Raw genomic sequence first — 26,777 nt, forward strand, 5'->3', positions numbered from 1 at the left:
TTGTTCCTTTGTGACGGCTTTCGACCTTCATCAGAACAGCATTCCACCTGTCACCCTTGAAGTCTCTCCACCGGTGTCCCACAAGCCCGGGAGATCTGCCACTGTTGGCAGACAATTGTCCTGCTCGCAGCCTCTGGCTGTCACTTCTGGAAGCACCTGACTCTCGTGACGAGGAGGACCACTCCTCACAGATCCCTGGCCCGACAGCCATTCGTTCCAACTAAGCGCCCTCTCCCAACCACAAACCTATCCTAGCCGCTTGCGGCCACACGTCACGGAAATCCAAGATCGTGCGTCGACTGCAGTGCAGATCTTGCTTCTGACTGTGTCAGGGCCCTCTACGGCCTACCCGTCCTTTTCAGCTTGACGTTCGCTACCCTCGATACCGATTCCTCCCCCCACCGAACAAGCACAATGTCGAATGATGCATTCAAAGCTAGAACGCTCAAGAGGAAGAACGTGAAGGGTCTCGCACTGAGTGCACCTCCGAAGGCGCCCGAACCGTCAGAAGGCGATGCACAGATACCAGGTGGAATAGGCAATCAGGAAGGTGATCGGACTGACACACTCGAGATTGGACTGGAGTTCAAGCTAGACCTACGAAGCGAAGACTTGGTAGTCTTGAAAGAGTTGGGTGCGGGTAATGGCGGCACTGTCAGCAAGGTCATGCATGCCATAACCAAAGTAGTCATGGCGAGAAAGGTACATCCCACCTACGTTGAGGAAGGTACCCCAACCTAACACTAAGCAGATTATTCGCGTCGATGCTAAAGAGAACGTCCGAAAACAAATCGTCAGAGAGCTGCAGGTGGGCCATGAGTGCAACTCTCCGTATGTCATTACCTTCTACGGTGCATTTCAGAACGAAGCCCGTGACATTGTTCTGTGTATGGAGTACATGGATTGCGGGTAAGTACCCATAAGACCTATGAAGGTTTGTTTATTGACCGCACACAGGTCTCTTGATCGAATATCGAAAGATTTTGGTCCCGTCCGAGTCGATGTCCTGGGCAAGATCACGGAATGCATACTTGGTGGTCTGGTCTACTTGTATGAGGCGCACCGGATCATGCACCGTGACATCAAACCTTCCAATGTCCTGGTTAACTCTCGCGGGCTAATCAAGTTGTGCGATTTTGGTGTGGCCACTGAGACAGTCAACTCTGTGGCAAACACCTTTGTCGGTACATCGACTTATATGGCTCCGGAACGGATCAAGGGTGATCCCTACACGGTCAAGTCTGATGTGTGGAGTGTTGGTCTGACCATCATGGAGCTCGCAATCGGTCGTTTCCCTTTCGATGCGAACGACTCTGCTCCAGGGGATCGCGCAAGCGCGGGGCCTATGGGTATACTGGACCTACTTCAGCAGATCGTTCACGAGCCAGCACCGAAATTGCCCAAGAGCGAAGCGTTTCCCGCAATTCTCGATGACTTTGTTGCAAAGTGCTTACTGAAAAATCCCGACGAGCGTCCAACCCCCCGAGAGTTGTACGATAAGGATCTGTTCCTATTGGCAGCCAAGAGAACGCCAGTGGACCTGCAAGAATGGGCAGTGTCAATGATGGAGCGTCACAACCGCAAATCTTACCTCGCGCCACCTGCTCCCAAGTCCCTCAAGAGTGACGGGACAAGTTCAGATTCTCACAACACACCTGCTACTTCTGCCACCTCAAACTCGTCGTTCGCTCCGGAGAATGCCGGAAAGACGCCAACGACAGCCCGACGGACAGGCACAACTCCTGTCGCTGCTGACGTTCAGATGATGCCCAATTCTCCTCCACACTTTCCTACCATCACCACCGGTTCCCAAAATTCGAATACCCCGACTGGGATCGCCGAGAAATCACCACCACCTGGGATTTCTTTGCAGCATCTCTCACTCGAAACGAACGACAGCATCAACGAGAATGTGCACCGTGCCAACCGCTTCCCGGGTCTGGGCACAAGAGACAACATTCCCGAACCAGCGTCAGCAATCGAGCCCTCGAGCCGACCCATGTTTCCACCGCGCACAAGTAGTAGCACATCCGTTAGCTCACACGGTCGCTTGAACAATAGCGCGGCAAGCTCGACTCTGCCGATACGGCCACCACCACCCAATGGCCCATTACCACCTCCGCCATCAAAAGAATTGCCAGCAATTCCCACCTCCGGCCTGGCCAGCCCGAGACGCGGGCGCTGAAAGTGCTACCGAAGTGCACAGATCAGACCTTGTACATGTTGTCAACGCCAGCCTTCTTCGCGGCGGAAGACATAGCATCTCGACCAGCGCATCCATTCTAGACTCGTACGCGGGAATCTACGATTCAGGATTGGAGGCCTATATCACGTGTTTGCCGCGCCGTACACAATTTTGTCCCCTTTGTTCATAGATTAGCCCCATTGAAAGCATGCATCGTGAAGGAGTTAAGTGGCAGCATATGTGGCTGAAAGATAAGAGCATTGGCACAATCGAGCATGTTCAAATTTCCCTTTATGCCAAACACACGTGACGAGTCCTGTCAATAGATCTGAGGGTAGTAGGTGACATGAAGCTCACACAAGCGCCGCAACCTCATCTCTAGAGGAGCAACCGTACTGTGCTTACGTTGTACTTGCCTTTCGTCGGTCTTCAGTCTTGTTTGGGTTGTTTGGGGGGGGAAGCAGCATGGGCAAATGAATCGCAGGAACAGTGAATTCGATCGGAACATATTTTTATCGAGATACGTGCGTCCATTAGTTCGACCCCGACCCGGCTCCATCGCCCTGACTCTCCCACACGGTCTTGTTCCACTCCGCAAAGCTCAACGTGTCGTTCAGCACAAGCCTCGGCCCACTTCCAACGTCCACGGTCTTATTGTTCATGGTCCCGTTCCAGCAATGCTGCTCCCAGCACTTGGTGCAGGCCTCTGGCTCCTTCATCTTGGCACGCTGCAAGCTCTTCTTGATGACCGCGCAGGCCAGACACGCTGCCCAGCCCTCGCCCTCGCCGTTGGGCGCTTTTCCGTTTCCGTATGTCGCCACGTTGAAGGCGTTCTCTAGCGTGGTGTTCAACTGCACATCTGTGAAGCTCGGTTTGGTGTAGGTGAAGTTCGTGTAGGCAGACCAGGGGTAATTTGGGAGGTATAGGACGAGGGGAACATCGGCGGCAGCATCGCAGCCAAAGAAGGTGGGGCGGGAGGTGGCGTTGGTGTTGACAAGCGTGGTGGCTGGGGGTATCTCTGGGAAGGGCAACGCGCCGCGGGAGCCGTTTGAAGCACGGTAGGTGTTGTACAGATTGGTGCCATTGACCCAGTCGTACATAGGCTCATCTGAGGAGGAGTCGTAGGCAATGATGAAGTCAACGGCGCGGTGTGGGGTGATGAGTGGCCTAATGGGGATTGTCTCGCCTGTTTCAGAGCCATCAAGTAGAAGGAGGTAGCTGTTATTCTTCATGTATGGTGCATTCTTGAGATTGTTGAAAGGGTTCGGATATATGGCGTACATGGCGTCACCGAAAGACTCATTGAAGTAAGTGGCAGTCTGGTTCACGATCTCCACGAGCGGATTGTCTTCCTGATCGGGCGGGACTTGGATGTCATCGGACTGTCTGCGCCAGAGGCGGGATAAGGCGCGCTTCGCAAACAATGGGATGCCGTACCAGTCGTCAATGAACCAGAAGTTGAAAGCTGTCGCGGTAGTACCTTGCACAAAAGTCATCTTGTCGAAGCCAACAAAACACTGGTCACTGGTCGGCTTGCCATCGCTCATGTTGGTGCCGAGGTACTTGGTGGGCATGAAAGCCTGTACGCGGCCACCTGCCCAGCTGCCAAAGTAGAAAGGGGAGATCTCATAAGCGGTCAGCTCGAAGCCGTTTGTACCATTGTTACCGGGGTAAAAGATGCCATGAACTTGTGGTGAGTAACCGGGCAGGACCTCGGCAAAGGATACCAACGGCATAGGACCTTCGTGTGCTGTGAACGATGTGCCATTGGCAGCCACGTCAGAAAAGTTTCCAAACATCCAGTCTTCATTGAGATACGTTGACCAGAACTGACCGAACGCATCAGTGGCAGAGACAGGGAAGCCAGCTTCAGCTTTAGCACCAACGTTCTCGAAGATGTTGGTTTGATATTCAGTCGCATTGCCATCAGGGCCAACGACATAGTTGACAGAGAAATTAACCGCCTTCGTGAGCTCCTCAGTACTTGAGAAGTTGTTGGCTGAGAGCGCAGCGACAGTGACTGCACCTCCTCCGCTGAGTCCCGTGAGGTACGAGAGTAGCTGAGTCAGACCACCCGTGCCAGCATCTACTGCTGGGCCATAGCGAGAGTCGAAGGCTTGCCAGATACCGAGACCACCAACACCAGACTGTGTACCGCCTCCAGAGATGGCAAGACCAACCACTGGGGCATCCTCGGCCTTCAGGCTATTGGTGAAGTTGGAGATGTTAAAGTCGGGTATCTTTGCGTTCTCAAGGTAGTCGCCGAGGGCGGCATGAGCCTTCATCAGACGGCCATCTCTCCACTTCCGCTCCTCAGCCGAGAGATTTCCTGCGCCGATGACCTTTAAGTCCTTGGGGCAGGTCACATTCTGGGGTACGTAAGCATCAACCTGGTCGGACTGGGCGGCTACCAGCAAGGGGACGGCAAACAATAACGACTGATAATGCATTTTGGCTTGGACATGCGCTGAGCTCCTGGAGCGGAGCAGGCCCTGCCTCCCCGCATGCTGTTTATATAGCTGTTCTGACCTACCTCTCCGCTACCTCCCAACCAAGGTATCCAGCACCCCCTCTGGGAGCCGATGCCGAAACTCAGCATGGTGAGATCATCAAATCGAAGCTTCTGTGCCTCATGAGGACGTTGAAGCTTATAGCTACAAAGTATGCGCTCGTGTGAGTTCGCGCCATCGACACCGATCAAGAAGGGCAGCCGCAAAGGTACCAATGTGACAGCGGTCGTGGGCAATAGACATTTTACACTGTCAGCGTGGTAGAGACCTTCCGTTTTAGGGCTAGCGAACACGAGCATGCCCAAAATAGAAAGATGCAAAAAGCCGTATTCCAGTAGTATCAAAGTCAAATTCAGCTGCACCTCTTCGGTCCTTTTGACTCGCCAACCTGCCATCCTCATACGATGTTAAACCTCGCCTCCCACCCTCTCTACCACTCGACGTAAAGTATCTCACTCTTTCAACTGCCGTCCGTGATGGCCGCTTCAGGGAGCCTCGCAGAGTGAGTTGGCGACAGACTCCGGGGCACTACCAACTCTTTTCCACTTCGACGCGTCCAGCGTACTGTCCCTGCACGCATTTACATCTGCCATCGTGAGGCTCGCTTACGCGAACACAGCCGCCTCTTACCTCGACCTAGACCGCGCTGTATACAGGTGTTGAGTATGCGGACTCCGGAAGCCCGCGCAAAGAGCCTCATCCTTCGGGTACTGCGATCGTATTGCGTAATGCTCGTGCTTTCATCGCCATCATGCTTGTTCCGTTTCGAATTTCCTGAATTGTATTACAGATTTGCTTCCATGCAGACGCATTACTTGCGGGCGAGTGTCTGAACGCTGGACGTGGAGAATGGTCGAGAAAAGCCACCGTGATCTAATACCAACAGCCGCGTCCAACGAAACCATGTCTTCAAGGCCACAGGCAGTGACTCCCACTGCTAAACCTACTGCATCTACCGCCTTTATCTCTTTGAGTCCGGCCTGACATGTGCCTATGGTGAGCGAACCATAGAGATCAGTGCCGCCGAGCTTTACTAACGCGCCAGCTGAGTGCGTATACCTATAATTGACTTTCAGCTCCAAAGTCACAATAGGATCTCGACCAAGTTACAGTGAGTCTAGTCCCCTGGTCAATGGTACCAAACCATAGCTGCGGCATTACTCTGCGGGTTATACTTGTTGTCGCAGACTGGAGTGCGGCTCGCGAGCTGATACTGAACGTGGTAATAGAGGTCTAGCCACGGGTTCACGGCCAGTCCGTATACCTTCCACCATCGCCAGGCCATACATATACACCTTCCCGATACCCCGACCACAACGGTGGCAGTCTCCAATCTACTCTCGAGGCTCTGCCGACCCTTCAAGCTCCCCAAACACAGACCCTTCTGAAGCCAACCACAATGCAGGCCCGCGAGGTCCTCTTCATCATCGAACTGATCCTCTGGACACCTACCCTGGGCCTCGCCATCTACGTTGCCACCAAGCAAGGCTTCCACCGTCAACTTGGCTGGTTCTCACTCATCTTGCTCGGCATCTTCCGTCTCCTCGGCGCCGCCACCGGCATCGCCTCCATCAGCTCCCCCACCGAAGGCCTCATCGAAACCAGCATCATCTCCGAATCCGTCGGCCTGATCTCCCTCGTCGGCGCCCTCACAGGCCTCATCTTCCGCGTCCACAACAACCTCCCACCCGCGCACTCCCTCCTGGCCCCCCTCCCCGCCCGCATCGTCCACCTCGCCACCATGGCAGCCCTCATCCTCTCCATCCTCGCCGGCAGCGACTTCGCCTCCACCAACTCCCAATCCGACATCGCGCAGGGCCACAAGTTCATCAAGATCGCCGTCGGCCTGCTCTCGGGCGTCTTCGTCTTCTCCGGCGGTCTCGCCCTCTACACGCGCGCGATGCTGATGCGCCACATCAGCGCGCCCGGCGAGCCCCGCCTCGTCAACTGCACGAGCGCCGCACTACCCTTCATCGCGCTGCGCCTCATCTACGCCTGGCTGGGCGCCTGCCTGCCGGACTCGAGCGCCTTCGACGTCTTCAGCAACGGCACGGGCGCCACGGTCGCGCGGGCCCTGATGCAGATCGCCGCCGAGTTGGTCGTCGCGTGGCTGTTCCTGTGGGCCGGCTGCACGGTGCCCAAGAGCCAGGCCCCGCATCACCGTCCAAATCACGCTTTGGGGGGCGGCTATGGTGGCACGCGTGGGGGGAAGACGGCGATGCTGCAGAGGGGGTTGGAGGGCGTGTGGGGTCACGGTACTGGGGAGGGCCAGGGACAGCAGCAGCGGGAGAAGGTCAAGTCGAGTGTTGACGAGGTCTAGGCGTTGGGGGCTTGTGTGGAGTTCAGGATTTGGATTTTCGCGGCGGAAAGGGACAGAAAGGGATACAAGGTAGTGCCGCGAGTCCATGGGATGCGATCTACTACTGGCCAGATGTTATCCAGCGGGTGAGATGGATGGTAGATTTTGCCAATTGTCTATGCTCTGTTCTGATACAAGCAATCCACCCATCAATCTTCCACGATTCGAAAGTATGTCGATTTCCTCTTGTATCGCTGAGCACTGCCTTTTGCCATGGTTTGATGGAATCTTAACACTGGAGTCAGCCATTGTCCACAAGACGCGTCTAAAGGGGCTCCTAGAGTTCAAAGCGACCCAGAGCCATCCAGAGCCAAAACATCAGGTAAACCTTCCCCGACTGCCCAGACCGTGAGCCGCGCGCTACAAGCCTCAAAAGCGGTTCCAGCGTCCCGGAAAATTTCTGACCCTCCTCGTCCAAGTACCTCGAGATCTCGCACTAGTCAGTCCAACCAATCACTCACCCCGTCGAGACCCTCTCCATGACCGACGCACCAATCCGTTGGCAGACTCGTACACCCCTCCGTCTGACCAGCATCGCAATCCACCTCTTCTATGATTCTATCAAAGGTCCCCGTAACCAGTAACTCCAGACGAGGTACACACCCACTCACCCACGCCCGCACAGGTACTTTTGACTTCGTCCAGACTCGTCTGGGCCCCCTTGTAGAAGCCACGCAGAGAAAGCTCTGGATCTTTTGATTAGGCGACCTGCGTCTCGGGGAAAGCCAAAGCTGCCTCCCCGCGCAAGAGATCTGCCGGTAATGTGTCGTAGGCTGTCTCAAACTGTGGAGCTCGATATGAAATTGATCTCACGCAAAGGCAGGGTCCACAGACTTTCCAGTCATCGGCAGATGCGGATGTGTGGGAGAGAGGGCGGCCTACGTAGCGCCAGTGGAATATTGTTGGCCAACTTGGCAGTAGAACTTGCGTAGCTTTTCATGTTGGCGTTTGGCAAAGAGGTGCCCGAAAACAGTTGGCGGCAGCACCGATGATCTGGACGCTCGTTGACGGATGGAGGCATCGTGTGGAACGTTTGCTGCGAGTCCCTGAAACACGATCTTCTTACGCGGCTGCTTACCCGCGGTGCTCATGCTGGTAGGTCAACATTCCTGACTTGTTCGAGGGAATGGCAATTGCCAAGTTGTGGTTCCAATAGCACCTACCAGACCGTCGTCGTGTTACCAAAGCAGCCGCGACTGCAATCTGCTGTTATCAAAAAAGCGCATCGACTGCTATAGATTTGCATCCTGCTTACCCATGGCTCTTTTTCGGTCATTTCTGAAGCATGAGCTATGCGATCGGATACGAAACAGGGACGTATGCACTTGAAAGCACACCCAGACTGGTTCATCGACTACGGTGAACTTACCATATCTTGCTCAAACACTCTCGGTCGTTTGTTTTGCACTTGCTCCGCATTATTGAAGATTGATGCGAGCCTCGGAGGCGTCAGAGTTCTCTGATATGCATGCGAGGAAGAGGAGCGGGATTTCAGCTTAAACCTGATAGCATATATGCGGCCAAGCTCGCTTCCTGCCAAGCCTTTTACTGCCTGGTGCCGTAGAACGGAAATCCGCTTCACAAGCACGAGGGTCACAACAGCGCAACGCAGCGTCAATGCCCACAGCTCTTGTAGCGCAGACATTCTCCGAGATATGCCTGAATCAATCTCAAACAACGAGCAACAATGAGTATGCTGTAGAAAGCCCTACCGGCGTTTGGTGATGACGGTGATGGGCGGGCAGTGCTGCTTCAGTTAAGACCGGTGCGCCTCAGCCCTCGGAACCACCCCCTAAGATTTCTCCCAGACCCACCTGATGTGTATATATTTTATTCCGTCAGATCTGCTAATAAGAATTAAACCATAGTATTGAAGTGACCCGGCGGCGTCCCTCTGTTGGGGGAAAGGAACACGCTATGGTTTCCCAGTTTCTGAGGTCCCTGGCTAGACTTGTCTCGGCCTGTACTTCGATAGGAATTCTGGGCTGGTTCTCGGAGGCGGAGGCAGGCGGCGTACGTTCAATGGGAGAGGGCGGTCTGTGCAAACACTCGATGATGCTTCCTTTTTGCATTTTTGACAGTCGACGTCGATTGGCGATTCTTTTTTGCTTTTTTTGTGTGAATGGGAGGCAGCGGCGGGGGGGCAATATTGGCCATTGTGCGATTGTGGGTCGCTTTTCCCCTTGTAGGCTTGTCCAAGGGTGGCAGTGCTAGCCAGCTTCCTCATGTTGAGGGACTCCTGAAGGGTGTTTGTCAGGCCTGTGTTGATAATCGTAGGTATGTGTTCAATTTTTGTAAATGGGCTGGGCACGGTAGTTGCCTCTGTCTGTCGTGCAAATACAAACACCACAAAATGAAATTGCAGCAGAGGCTGTAGTCCTTGAGATCTGGCTCGTCGAGGGGTTCGGGGGCTCTCGGGCGGGGCTCCAGGCGCTGGTAGGCTGTGTTGGGGTGAGGCTGCGCGATTTTGATAGTATATATTTTACTCTTCCCAATACCTATTTCGAAATCCGCACCGAATCTTAGACCTCAGAGCAAAGCACGCTGGGCACACCACCCATGTGCAGCGCTTCTCGACTGAGCGAGCGGTGTCCAGACCAACGCAACGGGTAAGGGATTGGAAGCGAGGTTGGGCGGTCGGGGCTTAGGTCTTCGTGTTCGAGAGCGATAGACCGTTGGAGAGTGTCATTGTCAATTCTAAACAAACGGCAGTGGCACGTCCCTGAAGGCTACGGATCAGTCCGTTCTCGTTTTGCAATTTTGCAGGATCGGAGGTTCGAACCGCGCGGTAGACAGTGCTGATTGTTGCTCTCTGTAGATAGAGGCAGCGAGATTCGTGGCTGAGGGTGGGCCAAGCGGCCATCGAGACTCAATGAAAGCGAGCGGCGGGGCGGGGGGCTGAGCCAATTTGGGTCGCCGTGACTTTTTGGGCAAATCGGCCTCGGCTCCCACCTGCCTTTGATTTCAGAATCTTGTGGCAGGCACTTTGCGTGCGGAGACCTGGGTGGCAACGTCGTTGCATGGTCCATGCGAGTGGAAGTCATCGCAACAAGCGTAAAATTTAGGACGCTGCCCGTCAACGTAGTGCCACAGCTCCGGCTCAAGGTTGATCTTTGACCTCGCCATATATCGCATTTCACGACACTGTCTCGCAATCAGACAATGTCTCGCATAATCCATGGCCTCAAAGACTCCAACTTGGATCGAGAGTGGTCTCCCTGTCGACGCTCAAGTCGCCGTTCTGTTTCTTCTTATGCCACCCCCAGGGTTGGGACTCGCAGCATTTCGAGAACTTGTGCAGGTTTTATGCTCGATCTCTCACTCTCAGGAGGGTATGTTCGATGCAGATGGCAATTGAGCGCGAGCGGCGGGAGCCTCGCTCCGGAGATAACTTTGGCTTGGAGGCTTGACATCTTTGACGCGACCGACGGTCGATGTCTGCAAGTTTTCTTTACCAACACGCTCAATAGTCAACCTCAAGTGACCAGCGAGCGCCGTGAGGTAGCTCGAGCTATACGGGGATCGTGTCCATCAATGCATCGCATGCGGCTGGCGAATGGTGATCTCATCGCGGAACGAGGTTTGGTGGGAGTCGCAGTGCCGGACAAAGCTCCTCTGCGAGTCTAGACTTCATCTTGACTCACTTCTTGTCGTCTTCGACAACTGCAGATGCTCAGAGCGGTTTGGAAAGGACGGCCAAGTTATGGCAAGGTTGATATGTCGTGCAGAAAAGCGTGTGATGTGGTACGAGCTTGGCAGGGTCTCACCCTTGCTAGTTCCGATCGTTAGCTAAACTGGGTTCGTCGCTTAACCTTGTCTCGTCGCTACAGCTGGAAAAGGCGGAGGACAATGGGAGGCAAGTCTAAACGAAAACACGAAGGAGCGAGTTGGTGAGGAGGAGGAGCAAATTCATCGAACGTCGACTTCGGCAAAAATCAGCTCGCAGTGAATCGTCGACAAGGCCACGATCAGGCGGCTAAGCATCGATGTGAATAACGCAGATGTGAAGATAAGAAAGCCTAGTCTCAACAGCTGGGCGCCTACATCGGGTAGCATATGACGACCAGCCAACTTATAGGGAATCGTTTCATCAGAACGCCTGCGCCCCCGACACCATCACAAGCCATCTTCAGACTTCCACGCATCGTAGCACATCCTCCACCGGCCGCCTCAATCCGACCCTGACCCGATCCACACGCCACATGTCCTGGATCATGACCGTTGGCATCCGAAGTACCGTCTCCCTAAACAAAGTGCTGGACTTGAAGTCAAGGCTGACCATGACGGCCCTCTGCATGCCACCCTCTTGTGCGCAGAAGAGCACCGCCGAGGGAGGCCGAACGGCTTGGAACATGGTAACTAGTCCATTCCGTGTGTCAACCAGTGTGAAGATTCTCATGTCACCAAAGCCAGCATCTCGCGCTCTCTTGACCTTTTCCATAACGGCAGGATCCTTGGTCGGATCGTCACCAATACATTCCCCAAATTCGTTTTTGCGATGGCGACTCAGTGGACTTCCGGCAACACTCCACTTGAGGCGGCCAGATGGGAAACCGTAGACCATGGACTCGATTGTCTCAATGTCGAGGTAGCCTTCGAAGCCGAAGAGGAACGGTGCAACATTCCATGCCTTGCCACCAAACAAGATGCGAGTCAGCCAGGGGCTCAGAAGCCAGCAAGGTGTAGACAAGCCAAGGAGCACGCCACCCGCAACGATGAGCGAATTGGGCCCAGCTGACGCAAATGTGCTCGTGTAGGTATAGCCATAGTTGTACTGTCGCTTGCTGAGCGAAGACACCGCTGCCTTTTGCAGGGCACCAATGATCAATACCAACAACGCGATAAGCCAGAGGATTGTAAACCCGCGGACAGTCAGGTCTGCGCAGAGGCGCTTCCAGCTATTGTTGGTCTGATGCCATGGTGCATAGAAGGTCTCCCACCGAATGGCGGCTCCGAAACAGCCATCGATGACAACCGTGTCATTGTCGCAGATGCTGGCGATCTGGCACGTGGGCTCGATGTCCCACAAGTTGACATGATAAGCGTCATCGGTCAACAGCCAAGGCTGGTCCTCCCGAAGGGGCTGAACGCAGAGCAGACGCTCCAACAAACGATCGCTGTCGTTGGCCAGGGACAGTCTCGCAAAGGCCTGGAATTGCGAGTCAGTGCCGTCGACATGCGGCCGCCGACGCAGGAGGCCCATCAGAATGTAAGCCAAGTCTCCCTTGAGGTAAGGTGAGCTGCTTCGCACGGACAGCGCTTTCAAGGCCAAGATCACTAGCTCCAAGCGGGACAAAGTGATATTACCCTCATAATGGTCGACGAGCTGCCGTGTCAGGGGAGCATCAGCCCAGAGCAGGGTTGGTAGCTGGCGTCGATCTGCGCTGCGAACCAAATTGACGTTGCCACCGTGCGAGCGGTACATCCTCACTGGTTGATCTTTGGGCCCAAGCAGTGCTTCGGGCAGAGTCCACATCCGAGAACCCCAATCTTTCAGCAGCGCGTCCTCCGTCAATGCTCTGCTGGCAGTGCTGGGCTGCTTGAGCGCGATGGTCAAAGAATAGGCGGCACGGATGACGTCGCTGATTCTATACACGTCTTGTTCCATCTCATCTGGGTCGGACGACATGCAAGAGTCGGCACACCAATAGGCTTCGACTCCAGCATCGGCCGCAGCCTCCCGGGCGATCTGATGTAGTGCGTTGATGTCAGATTGGGAATCGTGGTCGAACTGGTTGGCCGTGTATGCAACCAGGATGAATGGAATGCATAGTTTCTGCGAGCCCTCACCGAGCCATTTCTCGACGATCACCTTCTCCCATGACTTGGTGGATGGGTCCTGGATCCATAGACACCGTGGATTCAGTGGTCGTTCAGCGATGGGATGAGTGGCGTCGATAGATGCGCCCTCGGCACTCTGGGCATCGAGACTCTCCAAGGCGTTGCGGGAGACTTTTGCGTAGCCCCAGTACTTATAGGTAAGTGCAGGATACTTCATGCCGGTGGGATAATAGCTATAGGCCGGTCCAAGCTTGAGATACTGGAAACGTCAGCAACGCTCGATGACCTGGAGGTCTGTACGTACAGCGATGCACAGTCCAAGACACGCAACAGGCCATTTCAAGACAACTCGAGTCCAATCTGCATTTGTCCAATCCTTCCTATCAGGGGGGCCAGAGTTGGTGGGCCAGTTCGCCAACCTGATCATTAGCGGCGCCTTGTTGCGAATAAAGGTACGACGCCATGTGGCCCCACTGTCACCTTTGTAGATATCGTCAGTGGACTGCACCATCATGCGGGCGAGATGTACATCATCGGTGAGGATGAAACGTTCTTCATCGACTCCCTCATATACTCGCCCAGCGGCATCACGGTGGCGGTGGCGAGTGCTGCCGTACTGAAGATTGGCCTTCTTGTGGAAATGGACCGCTTTCCACCAGCGGAAAACGGACGTGGGATGCCAGATGTTGCGGTAGCCGATTTGGTGTAGCTTTCGCCGCGGCTGTGGTATGTCAGTACACTTCCTGCAAATTAGACGATCTAATGCTTACTCCTTGAGCGTGAGGATGAGGTGGTGGTGGTGGTGGGGCTGGGTTGCGTTGAAGTGGCTGTTGTGAGCTGTTGGTCGTGACAGCATATGGATATTCCACAACAGTTTCATTAGCATAGCCCTTCTCGTTGGTCGTGTACGAGGGCGAGGGGGAATGATGCCCCAAGGGTGGATTGCGAACAATCTGCGGCGGAGCGTGCAGCAGTGAAAGGCCCCGAGCCTGTGATGTTAGCAATTGGTCATGCTCTGAGGGTCGACGGCCGTGTACCTGAGAGATATTGTCCACATCCACTTCCGGGGTTTTGGAACCACCATGTCGCTTACGTGGTGGTGACTCATTGGATGCGGTCTTAGAGTGAATGCTCATAGTTTCAGCAGTGGCAGAACCCTTCTCCGGATAGTGTTCCTCCGGTAACAGTGTACCACCATGGCGAGGCTTACGGCTTTGAGGGGTGGATGGAGTGGGAGCTTGAGATCCGGGGTACTGCGAGGCCGGCTGGTAAGACTGTCCGGAGTGGGCTTGATATGGGTTGTTAGACCGGTATAGGCCTGATTGGCCGTAAGGTTCGGGCATCGGGGCAGAGGCAGGAGGGAAGTGGACGTCTTCGGGCAAGATGTGCCCCCCGTGTCTCTTTGGTCTGGACATGATGGCAAGGAGCAGAGACAGAAAGAAGGATATGCGAGCCCTGGGTGTCCCGCATGCTGGCTGGATCGCTCATGATATAGCCTTGCCAGCACCGTAATGTACCTCGAGGATGCACGTATCTCCTTAGAACCCAGGCTGCCCTGTCAGGGGCTATCTGATGTTTATCGCTAGACGGGTCTATTTCCGGGGCTGTCGAGGCGAATACGCCTCGTGTACAAAGCATTCCGGGCTGCATATCGGCCCCAAATCAATATCACTGCCCCAGTAGATGAGGGACAGCTCGCGGACGACAAGATGAGTGGCTCCTTCGTAGACTCGAGGTGTGACACGAAGAGTGACCCCCTGCAGACGTCAAGCCTCTCCGTCTCGGACCAAGCTTGGCGCAATCTAAGACTGTCAAGATACGACAAGCTCTGCCTCAATCATCATGTATCCTCGCCTGTCGATCCATATCCGGGGACTGCGAACAAGGCAACTGCGGTCTAGGCCGTCGGTTCGCCTCGTGTCTACATCAGTGTCCCTTGCCAAACAGGAGACGGCCAATCTGCCTCGTGAAGTTGAAAGTTGACGCCTCGTATCTTTGAAACCTGTGACACTCAGCCACTCGACCAGAAAATGTGTTAGTCTCCAAGTCGAGGCCACACCGGTCAGTAGCTAGCAGAAGACTGTGATAGGGGCACTCTAGCTATGGAGTGAGAGATATTGTGTAAGTCTTAAAGGAGCACAGGCGCGGAGACGGTGACTACGGCGGCACAGGCAAAAATATGGCAAGCAACCTCCTTCACGACTCCTGTCGGTATCAGAGGTATCAGGAGCTTCTGGAGGACACCTCTATCCCGCCCACTAGCCGCATCAATGTCCTCGAGATCGACCTGCCCAAATCCCCTTCTCATTTTCAGGGCCCCTACGCTTATTCGCAAGATGTGTCCCAGCTCACTCAGCTCTCAAATTCGCCGATCCGGGTCATATTGGCGGCCCTCGACTATCCCTCAACTCACACCAACCTCGTCCTAGAGACATTGATCTCCCTCTTCGATATCCCCACAGCCTTCCTTAGCGAGCGCGTTCAGGGCGTGACCCACTCCCTCAACGTCGAAACCTCGCCTGCCGGAGGCGTCACCTGTTGGCTGCATTTCCTCTGCAAAGCCATCGTCAAGCGGCCCGATGCTCCCACCTGGCACCGCGCAGGCTTCTTCCTCACGCACACTCCGCAAAATGGCACTACTCTCCTCTGCTTTGGCGCCTCCAAGACTCTCATCACGCGCCTCCAGCGACTGCCCTTCTCCGCATGGCAATCGATCGCCACCGACCCTCTCGCGATTCTCGCCATCGTGCTCTCGGACCTGCAGCTAATCATTGACGAGCAAGTCTGGGCTCTCAACGACCGGGTCGGCGACTACGAGCATCGTGCCATCACCACCACGCGTACCATGTCCGCCTTTCCCGACGACTACTTTCAGGAGCTACATCTATGGGCCAAGAATGTAATCCACCTCAAGGAGGCCGCCGATGCTTCGCTGTGCACATGTCAAAGCCTCCTGGACGCCATAAAGAACCGTTCAACGCTTTCCTTTTCTGGAGGCTCTAACACCACCGCTACGCTCGCCTACCTGTACACCCTCATGCACTCTACGACCCTCCGCACGGCTTCCCTACACTCTCGCATCCAGAACACCATCGCCTTGTCCTTCAATCTCGTCGCCCAAACGGACTCGCACTCCCTCCGCGCCGAGTCTTCATCCATGCACACGATTGCCATCACCACACTGATCTTCCTCCCCATCTCGACCGTCGCCACGATCTTTGGCTCGCAATTCTTCTCCTTCAACCCGCCCGAAGACGCCGCCACGCCTGCAGATGGCGGCCCCGAGGCTGCAAGCTTGGTGCTGAGCAAGGAGTTCTGGCTGTTTTGGGTAATCACGGTGCCGTTGACCGTGGCCGTGCTTGGCATATGGTTGGGTTTCCATCCAGAGGCGGTGAGAAGATGGTGGCGGAGGAACATACGCAAGGGGAAGGATCGGCAGCGAGAGGACGAGGAGGGTGGTGGTGGAGTATTAATGGGAATTGCAGTTCCTGCTGGAGGAACGGCCCTACAGAATCTCTCCATTCAGGCGACCGGGGCAAGTGGGTTGTCGGGCAGTAGCACTCTGGAGGGGGGAAGTAAAGGTCCACATTGAGCCTTGTAGGGTGAAAGGTGTCGTTGGCTTATCAAACGCCAAGCAGTAGTTGTATGCACGTACTGTTTCCCTCGAGTGTATGAGCTATGTGTAGAGTGTTGAATACCTCAAACTTGGCGGCTAGACAACTCATGTGTCCAGTTGGGTGTTGTCCAGAGACGGCCATAAGTATTCCCAGGACCTGGAGCATCGAGAGTCGTTGGTGACATTTGCTCCGTTGCGAAAGATGAAAGATGCAACGACCGTGATGAACACCCGGTCGTTGAAACGGTTCGGCCCGCCGGCATCTACCGAGAAGCACAAGGACAATGTTGCAAGCTTAGTCCCTTGTCAGCCGAGCATCAGGCAGCCAAAGTAGTCCCCGATGGGCCCGATCGTCACACCGAGTCTTCTTTCTGACTCTCTAGATATGACTCCTGTTCAGAGCGCGATATCATGGCGAGATCTTTTGAGCTACGATAAAGAACCGCAACCAGTCGTAAGGGCGAGGGAGGATCGGGAGTCCCGACACCACAACGGAGCCCGCCCAAGATCACGAGTCGCCGCAACGGCGGAGTAGTCGCCGAGCGAAAAGCCATTGCTTACACGATCTCCGTCAGCGATCCGTGCCAAACGGTTGCTGAGGGTTCGGCGCAAGAGTGTCCCAAACTTAGGGAAACCTGCTGCCGCCAAGGAAGGCGAGCAGGGAAGTGGGCGTTTAGCGCGGGGTTGGACTGCACGCCGATCGAAACATCTTTGTCAGGTAATAGCAACTTTTGAAAGACGGTGAGGCAAGCGAGCCAGCGGCTATCGGTTCAGTGATCACGTTGACATCAAATTAAAGCGCTGAGACCGTTGAGAGCGCAGATCTCGGGCGTTTTGAGCCGGCCAGCGGTATCTCCGCAGGATAGATATTCTTCGCTGCCTTGATTGTACAGTAGACCTAGTATCGAGTTTGTCTGGGCGTGGTGCTGATGCACGACATTGGGGCTGTTGACGTATTCCGGATGACTGCGCCGGTCCGTTTTTCTTCCAGGAAGTGCTCCTGTGGCTTTTCAAGAGACCATGCCTGAGAGCGAAGGTCTGTCTGTCGATGTAAGTCACCATATCCTCGGCTGCTGTTTTATGAATGCTTACAGAACTAGCCAGAGGACGTTCCTAATCCTAGGCTGATTGACGAGAATGGTCAATCATATAGCCAGTCCATCCGGTCTAGTGTGATTGACTATGTGTATACAAACGGTCGACGGTCAGTACTGCCCTAACAGCTTGACCGAGAGCACGACGCCCCGATTGCTGGAGCTGGCGCTCGGTGGCGGATCTACGAGGGCACAGGCTTTCCAACGGTGCCGTGCTCAAACTTTCGGCGCCAGTTTACTGATAATTCGCAGGTACCACGCATTCCGCGCAGGTAATTGGATCGTGTACGTTGATGTACCTTTGTACTCTGACGATCGCTTACATGTGGTCAGCCCCAACGATGAAATTGAGCAAAATCGCATGGATTTGCTTCACCACATCTGGAAATCTTCACTAGGAGGAGAGTGCTTGAAATTCGGAGGCTGTGTGGATCGTATTGATCGAGTCCTGGACGTGGGAACGGGCACAGGTCAGTCAGAAATCATTTCCGGGTGAGCGGTGTTCACAAGTGTAGGTCTCTGGGCCATCGAAATGGCTGATGCTTTCCCTTCCGCTACTGTGATTGGCATAGACCTCTCTCCAATTCAACCAGGATGGACACCGCCGAATTGTTACTTCTTCGTGGACGACGCAGAGCAGGTGCCATGGGAGTTTGAGCAGAAGTTCGACATTATCCACATTCGCAGTATGGAGGCGGCTTTCGGGAATTGGAGCAAAGTCTATGAGCAAGTATTCGAGAACCTTCATCCGGGAGGGATCGTTGAGAACCAGTCCCAAGAGAGCTGGATTCATTCGCTCGACCGAGACACACCCGATGCTGTGATGGAGTGGCAAAGCCTTCTTGTTGGGGCTAGCAGGAGCTTCGGTCGTGATATGCACATGTCCAAGGAGCACAAAAGACTCATGCAAGAAGCCGGATTTCAAGATATTGAAGAAGTGGTGTACAAGATCCCCATAGGGCCATGGGCGAAGTCAGATAAGCAGTTGTCAGAGGTCTGCCTCGGTGTCATGTTGGAGGGCGTGGAATCGTACTCGTTACAGCTACTGACCCGGGAGCTCGGAATGTCGGTGAGTGTTCTCCAGTTACGTGTTGGATCTTATGCCCGCACTCGTCACTGCTAGGAATGTTTCAAACAAGGCTAATGGTCCTTAGCTGGAAGACACTCAGAGGATCATCCGAGACTGTCAAGCGGAGATGATGGATCTCAGCAACCACCTGTACGTAGTTCACAGAGTGACTAAGGGCAAAAAGCCATAATGGAGCGTCGAGATCGGTAGCCGATGGCGATGGACCTAGCGAATGGGATTGGTGCATGACTCGGCTGCGAGGCGAAGCGGGCGAAGTAGCAGCATCGCTTTTGGTCAGTCTCGTCAAAAAGTCCCATGTCGAGGTCAGCACACGGAGAGAACAGAACAGATAATGCTGTAATGCGCAAGACTCGATCTTCAGACAGGTTTGTATAGTCGAAGAGCTTGGGTGGAGGGGTGCCCGAGGGTGTCTTTCCGCCCCCAACTCTGCCCGTTAAGGGAGCGGAAACGGGCTTGGCGCTGCATTGCCCCACGGCACGTCAGAGCAGTGCAGTAAGGCTGCCTTTGGCCAGCCATGAGTTACCCATTCTACCGGTAGTGATGTTGGACGTCTAGCGCTACCAAATCAGAGAAGATGGAGGCGACTTCTGCTCGCATGGCCTCACGGAGCCACTTCGAGGGGTTTGCGCCTCCGAAGAACACCCTCCAGCGGTTCATCTTCAACGCCTGCGACCCCATCTCGAACTACGAGCCTAACCTGGCGCTGAACCTCGAGATCGTCGACCTCATAAATCAGAAGAAAGGCACCGCTCCTCGAGAAGCTGCCTCCACCATAGTGCAGCTCATCAATCACCGAAATCCCAATGTCTCCCTGCTTGCGATCTCCCTACTCGACATATGTGTCAAGAACTGTGGCTACCCATTCCACTTGCAAATAAGTACCAAAGAGTTTCTCAATGAGCTGGTCCGTCGCTTCCCCGAGCGACCACCGTTAAGGCCTAGTCGAGTCCAGGGTAAGATCCTGGAAGCCATCGAAGAATGGAGGAGCACGATATGTCAGACTTCTCGATACAAAGATGACCTGGGCTTCATCCGGGACATGCACAGGCTGCTTTTGTACAAAGGCTACATGTTTCCTGAAGTTCGGAGGGATGATGCCGCTGTTCTGAACCCAAGCGACGTATGTGTTCGACCCGATTCGAGTAGGCCCCGACTAATTAGCGCAGAATCTTCAGTCCGCCGAGGAGATGGAACGGGAAGAGCGCGAAGCGCAGTCTGCCAAACTGCAAGAGCTGATTCGGAGAGGTACCCCAGCGGATCTCCAGGAAGCCAACAGGCTCATGAAGGTTATGGCGGGTTACGATACTCGAAACAAGACCGACTATCGCGCCAAAGCCGCTGAAGAAGTTATCAAGGTGCAGCACAAAGCCAAAATCCTGGAGGAGATGCTGCAAAATCATAAAGAAGGAGAGAAGATTGGTGACGGCGATGTGTTTGAGGCAAGTATCCGCGCATACTTCCCGCCTGGACTCGCTAACAACATACAGGAACTTGCTTCAGCCCTCGCAAGTGCTCATCCCAAGATTCAGAGGATGTGCGAGGAAGAGTCAGATGATGCCGAGGCAGTCGCGAAATTGTTTGAGATCAACGACAGCATACACCGGACGATCGAACGCTATAGGCTCATGAAAGCTGGCAATGTCGCCGAAGCCAACAAAATTGCGAAAGGCACGCTCGGAACTACCTTTGGCGTTGGCAAGAACGCCGCTAACGAGCTCTCACTTATCGACTTTGACCCTGAACCGTCACAACCCGAAGGAAACGAGGCCGCGAATGGCTCCTTGCTCGACTCCGGTGCAGCCGCAGCACCTACCGCAGCTGCTAAGACCAGTGTCGAAGACGACTTGCTGGGCTTGTCACTCGATCCTGGCCCAGGCCAAGGCTTGATCTCACTAGGTCCTACCACAGGTAGTCAAGGACCTTCAAATATCTTCGCTGGCTCCCAACAGCCTCCTCCACCTGAACAACAACTATCAGCATTCTCCTCGCCAGTCGCCTCACCCCCTCCACCGCAGCCGCAAGCCTCACCCAGACCCAACTACGACGCATTTGCCTCACTTACCAGCGCACTACCATCATCTAAACCCTCCACACCCCAACCAAGTCTCCAGCAGCAGCAGAAGCAGGCACCAATTGATCCTTTCGCCGCCCTCGTTTCGGCAAGCTCACGGTCCACTACTCCATCTGGCTCTCGCAACGTCTCACAGGCGGCACCACCTCAAAATAACCAAGCTTCACTTCTCAGCCTCGCGTCTCAGCCTCCGGCCCCTCCTCCGGCCGCTCCGGCCGCGACCGACGATGAGTGGAATTTCGCATCCGCCCTTCCGAGCGAACCCGAATCTTCCACAATTCAAGTACACTCGTCCCAACGTGGCATTAGTGTCGCGTTCCATTCGAAGCGTCAAGCCTCCAACAACGCCAACATCCACATCACGGCCTCGTTCAGCAACACTTCGGCTCAAGTCATCACCGGTCTGCATTTCCAGGCGGCAGTCGAAAAGGCATATTCACTGCAGATGCGGCCGCAGTCGAGCCGCGAGCTACCAGCTGGAAAGCAGAACGCGGTCCAGCAGGAGATTCTGCTGAGTGGGGTCCCGATAGGAGCCGGAGGAAAGGCGAAGATGCGTTTCAAGGTTTCGTACGCGGCAGGCGGCCAGCCTGTAGAGGAGCAAGGAAGCGTACCAAGCCTGGGAATTCAGTGAGAACAGTAGGATTCTGAAGGCAGTGTCACGGTGTGAAGCGTTATGAGCGCGGGCGGCATGATGGTTTGTACCAGCCTGGTAGCCAGGATTAAGCACGAACACTGTGATGTTGACGAACTATATCATAGAGCAGAGTAGCAGATCGAACAGTATTTGCTTACCTTTTTTTTGGAATACGTATCGATCCGCGTCTCTGGTCCAAAATTGTCAAATGGAATCAAGGGGCGAGACGGGCAGCACAGCTTGATGTTCGGCGAGCTCTCCAGAGACAGCCTCTTGCCACCGCTGGCCCTCCAAGACGTTTGCGCATTTCGCGTTGCCTTTCTTTCCCCGGCGCATCGCCCAGGGAGCCCGAAAGCCTGGAATAGAGCCGTGATTATTTAAGGCACGATATGACGAGCAGCACTTCTGCACTTTAGACAGGTGCGCTGCAGACCGCTTGGCCCATGCCGAAACGACAACTCAAACACAGATCTGATGATGCTCTCGGTCAGGAAATAATGCCTGCGAATCTAGCAACTCACCTTCTCGCTCGAGGGCTGGTGCAGGCAATTGCCAGGCGCGCTCTTTCGGGGATTTCCTGTCTCACCAAGAAAAGTGCTATGATAGCAGGTACGCTGGTCCGGCGCGAAACCGTTAGATGAACCTGTCATCGTTCAGGGCCAAAGATGACCTTTCCCCTTGTTCTGAGCTCTATTCAAAATGAAACTCTGCAGAGGTATGGTCGAGTTGAAAGGGGGTCTAAGGTCAAAGCCCAGTATTCGATACTAGACATCGATAGATAGCATGGCAAAATGGCTGGGCAATGTTTCCCGCGCAAATACATCTCCGCTAAACTGAAGGGCCATGGTAGCTCGATCTGCTGGTTCCGTACAGTGGCACAATTGCTTGTACTCCGTACATATCGATTGATACCCTCAGTCTGAGCAGAGCGGATCCGGTTCGACGGCTAAAGTACGGAGTGATGGCACAATCCTGTGGCTGTTGCAAGGGAGTGAGAGGCGTTGCTGGTGGACAGCAAGGGGGCAGTGGGGGTACCAGTTTGACAGCACGCCACTAAGTGGTGAGGAGGAAATATTCTTCCAGCAGTCTTTCCACCTTGCAGCAGCCTTAGCCGGTGTCAGCCACCGAAAGCAATTTCTTCCGGGCAGAGGAGATTTCTCGAGCACCAATGCCCCGCGCCCGTCACCTCGTTTGCGGGGCGTGAGCAGTGTACAACGTTCAACGGAAATGCCTTTCCGTTACTTTTCAGCTCTTTGATGTCATTCTAAATCGAGACCTGCCGTACAGTATTCATCAACCACCGGGTAGCTGCAGGCAACGATTCCGGAGAACGCTACGAAAGCAATCGATCTCGTTACGAAAAGCGTGTGTCGATCAATAGATCTCAGGTACGTTGTCATAAGTTTTCAGGGGTAGCTAAAACTCTGGTTGAAGAAAACCCTTCTGGATTCCTGCTACCGCTGGGAGGCACTGGGTCGAGGAGCCCTGGCATGGTTGAGGCGACAAAGCCGACTCGATTGACCGTTCCCCCAGCTGATGCAAATCTGGGCTAGGGTGTGACCGGACAGGCACTCCAGCAATGACCGAAACCAAGATGATGGACCAAGTCGGGTCTGCTTGCGTTAGTGCAATCGGGTTATAAAGAAGAAGGGGGGTTTTGTGGACTAGCCGCGCGTAGAGATCCGCGCAATCTGTCGAGATCTCGATCTCAGGCATCTCACTATGAGAGGCTCCAGATGATAATGTGGAAACCTGCCACCACGTGGTCCGCTGCATGATGGTGAAAAGTACCGAGTTCCCACGAAGAATTGTACCTGCTATGTAAGCCGTATGCATTTCTGGACGCGTATCCAGTTGGACGACCCAAAGGTATCGCAGAATCGTCAGTGGCTAAAGCTATGTCTCGGAGCTTTTCGTCGCAGGAAACCGTACTGTAGCTCGAGGGGGCCAGGTCGCGGATTGTGAGTAGATCGGCGATCTGGACTCACGGCAGGGAATGGCAAAATTCGAAGCCCGCCCGTAGTTACCGAGTCGGGCATGGTTTTCGACGTGCGATCAACGTACGGTTCTACATCCTAGTGGGTGGGCGTCGATGACAGATGGCCATCGCTGCTCAGATCCATACGAGGAGGGCTGTGCTGGCAGCGATTTGTCCATAGAAAGGGGAAATTGTGAGCGAAGAGGGGTCCGATCGCTTACCCAAGCAGAGCTTGTCCGCAGGAAGACTGCAGCCTGTGACGCTCCATTTGGTGACCGGAATATCAGTTCCAAAGTCATCTTTAGCAAGTAACCCTGCACCGCATGCGGCGTTTGGCTGATCTGGTGCCGTAGTCTGGCAAACTTACACGACCCTGCCTCTCGCCCGCTCGACCTGTCGGTGCGCCTGCGCTGTGCCCGTGTTCTAGAGCTCTCAGAACCATCATCCGTCAAGTGTCTTGACCACAACCCCAAGCTGGTCGCAGGACCAGAATATCAGTGAAAGAAAATCAAAATCTTCGATCGTTGCCACCCGATCGGATTCGCGAGAAATCTCATAATTGCATCAGATGCAGCATCTGGCACTGCGCTATGGGCGTCAATTGCGGGCACGGAGGCAGAGCCGTTGGGGCGCTATAGCGATTATCGATGCGCTAGCATCGGCGCTAAACACTAAACGTCCCCCCCTGTGGCAGCAAGGCCTGCCACCGGGAGACGAAGCTCGGACTTCCTGCAGCGCCGATTTGTATGTACGAAGATCGATGCATGCCCCCAGAACCCTATGATCATTCACCTCTGGGCGGTAGAATCAACGCTCGTCGAGAATCGGCAGTCATCCTGCACATTGGCATCCGGGCGCTGTGTCTCCGCAGCAGTCTTTGAGCTCCAGCGTTAGGCTGCCCAGGACTATCCGCCTGCCCTTTCGAGACTGGGGCCGCCCACACGGCTCACCGGCATGGCATTCTCAACAATCAGCATCCCTCCCCCCAGCTGCCATGGCTGAGATCCTTTCTAACAAGCACCGGATTGTGCCGTGGTCTCTGGCTTTCATCGACCAGCACCAGCCCCTACAGCCTAGAATTTAGCCTTTACCCTTCTCCTCTTTCGCGACACCGTGCCGGAGCTTCCACAATCATCTGGCAGGGCTAGCGTCTCTGGTTTCTGTGGACATTGGACAATCCGTGACTCCCCTCTCATGCCCCACTTTGGCACCGTACAGAACTCCAGCTTGCGAGACCAAACTACTGCCCCCCGATTTGCCGTCTCTTCGCTTTTCCGACTTCCTTCCCAATGATGATCCCGGTTTGCCCTTGATCTTCAATCCCCTCGCTCGATACGTACCTGGTACCGATTAATCTTCTTCCCGCCTATCATTCATTCTCTCTCGGCGAACGCGCCTCGCTTGGTCCAAGCATTCGCTTCCGAGCCCACACCAGCACTGCCCTGACTCGAGTGCTCGCCCGCTTACTTGTATTTGTCTTCCCTCTGGTTCTCGACCATCACATATCTCGCCACACTCACCATCTTCATACCTTTTCACCGACTTGCTTCATCTACCCAGGTTATCGTGCCTGACAGACCACCTACCGCAGTACCTTTGTGCCGCAGAAACCAAGTCCTCGTCCATAGGTGCTCAAGCTTCGCCGGAGACCGCTCTCGCCACTCGCAACTCATCTTAGTATCAGTTGTCACATCTACGCCGCTGGCCTCTATTTGGCCCCTCCAGCTTCATTCAGTATCAGCTACCCTCCGCTTCTAGGCGTGATTAGCTAAGGAGATGCCTCCTACACGTACCATTCCTCCCGCTAAGGCCGTCAAGACCGAGCGTACTCACGAGGAGAACCAAGAGAGGTGTGTTAGATGCCCCTGCTTTAATCATGCCGGTACTAATGCCGATACAGAGCATACATTGCAGCGTCTCGCAGGAGTGATCGCAGTCTTGAGGCCAGAGTAGAGTCTGCTCGCAGAGCATCAGAGATCCACAAGCGTCGCACCGGTCGCTCACTTCGTGTCACCGAGCAAGATGTTATCAACGAGGAGATGTATGAAGAAGAGGACGACGACCTTCCACTCCAGTACCGACGCTTAACAGCACATCTGCAGACGGGTTCCGCCGATTTCAATCGACGGCTCGCGGCCTATCTGACCAACCAAGTTGCCATGCGCAGTGCTATGGAGCAGATGGTTAATAACCCGTACCCTTCACAGTACGGCAATCCGCAATATCCTCAGACGCCACAGAACATGTTTCAGTCACCCATGCTGAACCACAACATGGCGCAGTCGCCGGCGCAGTCTTACAGAGCCACGCCATACCCTTCGCCTCATCAGTCCAACTTTCGACAGCTTCATTCCAGGGCTTACTCGATGGCTGGTCCAACTCCCGCCGTATCCAATCCGCGGCAGTCTCTAGAGCAACGACGCCTATCGACACCGAGCGTACCACAAGCTGGAGTCCCAACGCCCATCAGTACTGATCGTGGCGAGGCTGACTCCGACTACATGAGACAAACCCAGTCGGCAGCGGCTACCCATGGGCAGTTCCCACCACTGTGGCAAGACATGGGTCCCTTCACAACCCAACTTCCTCGCGAGTCCCAGCAGATGCTAGGCCCGGTGCTCGATGCCAATGACCCGTTCCAAGCCCAGCTCATGGGCGGCTCCGAGGATTTCACCAATGTCTCCGGCTATCCTTGGAGCGACATGTCTCAAGGCATTAAGGGTATGCCTGTTCACCCATCGGCTTGGCCGGGCATGTCAGCTACCCTAGCCCCGTCTGCTCTGGACTCAACGCCTACGTCGGCGGGGAGCACACCCAGCACTGTCGCACCGACTGCCAACGATTCTACTGCTCCTTCAAGTGGCCTTGACTTCAACTTCAGTCAGGAGTCGAAGGGCTTGAACATGCAGAAGCTGGACGGCAACAGCGATGCTCTGGACTCCGACCAAGCTACGCCCGGAGACGGGTTTTGGGACAACTTCGTCAATGATGCAAGCTGGGCGGACGACTCCATTACCACTGCATAAAAACAGACGTATCATCGTGCTCCGCCTCATTGCTGTGGCGTTGAGCCCAACTGGCTTATTATTTTGCTAGCCAGTATAAAAACCCGAAGCAGAATACCCAGCGTTCTCACACTGTGACCACTTGGATACTGGGGGCAGCATTTTCCACCATTGACGCATCAGTAATGCCAGGATCTTGCCCGGCTAGAGTATCACCACTACACGAAAGAAACCAAAATGCGCTGATTTTGAAAAATCCTAACCACAACGACCACACATCCCAAGTTCGGATCAGTTAAGTGAGGGACAAAGGGATTCATCGCTACAAGACCATGACTGTCATGACTCTGTGCTTTTGAATGCTCGATACCCACCTTAGCGCGTTTTGGAAAGTTGTTTAAAAATGGCAACGAATTGTGATATTTGTAAGAGAAACAATAAGGCGTTGAATGTG

The 26,777-nt window shown here is 54.6% G+C and overlaps 8 protein-coding genes across 8 annotated transcripts; 6 read left to right on the top strand and 2 right to left on the bottom strand.

Moving 5' to 3' along the window:
- Positions 1 to 414: 414 nt before the first annotated feature.
- Positions 415 to 2,185, top strand: HMPREF1541_07452 (uncharacterized protein; the record flags this gene model as incomplete). The annotated part of the gene is made up of 3 exons (XM_008721776.1): positions 415 to 702; positions 752 to 909; positions 958 to 2,185. The coding sequence occupies 3 exons, from the start codon at positions 415 to 417 to the stop codon at positions 2,183 to 2,185; spliced, it is 1,674 nt and encodes a 557-aa protein (XP_008719998.1).
- Positions 2,186 to 2,718: 533 nt separating this feature from the next.
- HMPREF1541_07453 (uncharacterized protein) lies at positions 2,719 to 4,635 on the bottom strand (the record flags this gene model as incomplete). Its single annotated transcript, XM_008721777.1, has 1 exon — positions 2,719 to 4,635. One exon carries the CDS (start codon positions 4,633 to 4,635, stop codon positions 2,719 to 2,721), a length of 1,917 nt encoding a protein of 638 aa, XP_008719999.1.
- A 1,459-nt stretch (positions 4,636 to 6,094) lies between these two features.
- Positions 6,095 to 7,015, top strand: HMPREF1541_07454 (uncharacterized protein; the record flags this gene model as incomplete). Its single annotated transcript, XM_008721778.1, has 1 exon — positions 6,095 to 7,015. The coding sequence occupies one exon, from the start codon at positions 6,095 to 6,097 to the stop codon at positions 7,013 to 7,015; it is 921 nt and encodes a 306-aa protein (XP_008720000.1).
- Positions 7,016 to 11,183: 4,168 nt separating this feature from the next.
- On the bottom strand, positions 11,184 to 14,250 carry HMPREF1541_07455 (uncharacterized protein; the record flags this gene model as incomplete). The annotated part of the gene is made up of 4 exons (XM_008721779.1): positions 11,184 to 13,094; positions 13,140 to 13,556; positions 13,606 to 13,824; positions 13,873 to 14,250. 4 exons carry the CDS (start codon positions 14,248 to 14,250, stop codon positions 11,184 to 11,186), a joined length of 2,925 nt encoding a protein of 974 aa, XP_008720001.1.
- Positions 14,251 to 15,014: 764 nt separating this feature from the next.
- Positions 15,015 to 16,427, top strand: HMPREF1541_07456 (uncharacterized protein; the record flags this gene model as incomplete). The annotated part of the gene is made up of 1 exon (XM_008721780.1): positions 15,015 to 16,427. The coding sequence occupies one exon, from the start codon at positions 15,015 to 15,017 to the stop codon at positions 16,425 to 16,427; it is 1,413 nt and encodes a 470-aa protein (XP_008720002.1).
- Positions 16,428 to 17,471: 1,044 nt separating this feature from the next.
- HMPREF1541_07457 (uncharacterized protein) lies at positions 17,472 to 18,804 on the top strand (the record flags this gene model as incomplete). Its single annotated transcript, XM_008721781.1, has 6 exons — positions 17,472 to 17,501; positions 17,552 to 17,655; positions 17,798 to 17,830; positions 17,879 to 18,015; positions 18,061 to 18,614; positions 18,700 to 18,804. The coding sequence occupies 6 exons, from the start codon at positions 17,472 to 17,474 to the stop codon at positions 18,802 to 18,804; spliced, it is 963 nt and encodes a 320-aa protein (XP_008720003.1).
- Positions 18,805 to 19,209: 405 nt separating this feature from the next.
- HMPREF1541_07458 (uncharacterized protein) lies at positions 19,210 to 21,337 on the top strand (the record flags this gene model as incomplete). Its single annotated transcript, XM_008721782.1, has 2 exons — positions 19,210 to 19,755; positions 19,802 to 21,337. 2 exons carry the CDS (start codon positions 19,210 to 19,212, stop codon positions 21,335 to 21,337), a joined length of 2,082 nt encoding a protein of 693 aa, XP_008720004.1.
- Positions 21,338 to 25,094: 3,757 nt separating this feature from the next.
- HMPREF1541_07459 (uncharacterized protein) lies at positions 25,095 to 26,344 on the top strand (the record flags this gene model as incomplete). Its single annotated transcript, XM_008721783.1, has 2 exons — positions 25,095 to 25,170; positions 25,221 to 26,344. 2 exons carry the CDS (start codon positions 25,095 to 25,097, stop codon positions 26,342 to 26,344), a joined length of 1,200 nt encoding a protein of 399 aa, XP_008720005.1.
- Between the last annotated feature and the right edge of the window lie 433 nt (positions 26,345 to 26,777).

Source organism: Cyphellophora europaea (assembly GCF_000365145.1).
Source record: "Cyphellophora europaea CBS 101466 unplaced genomic scaffold supercont1.7, whole genome shotgun sequence".
Taxonomy (NCBI): domain Eukaryota; kingdom Fungi; phylum Ascomycota; class Eurotiomycetes; order Chaetothyriales; family Cyphellophoraceae; genus Cyphellophora; species Cyphellophora europaea.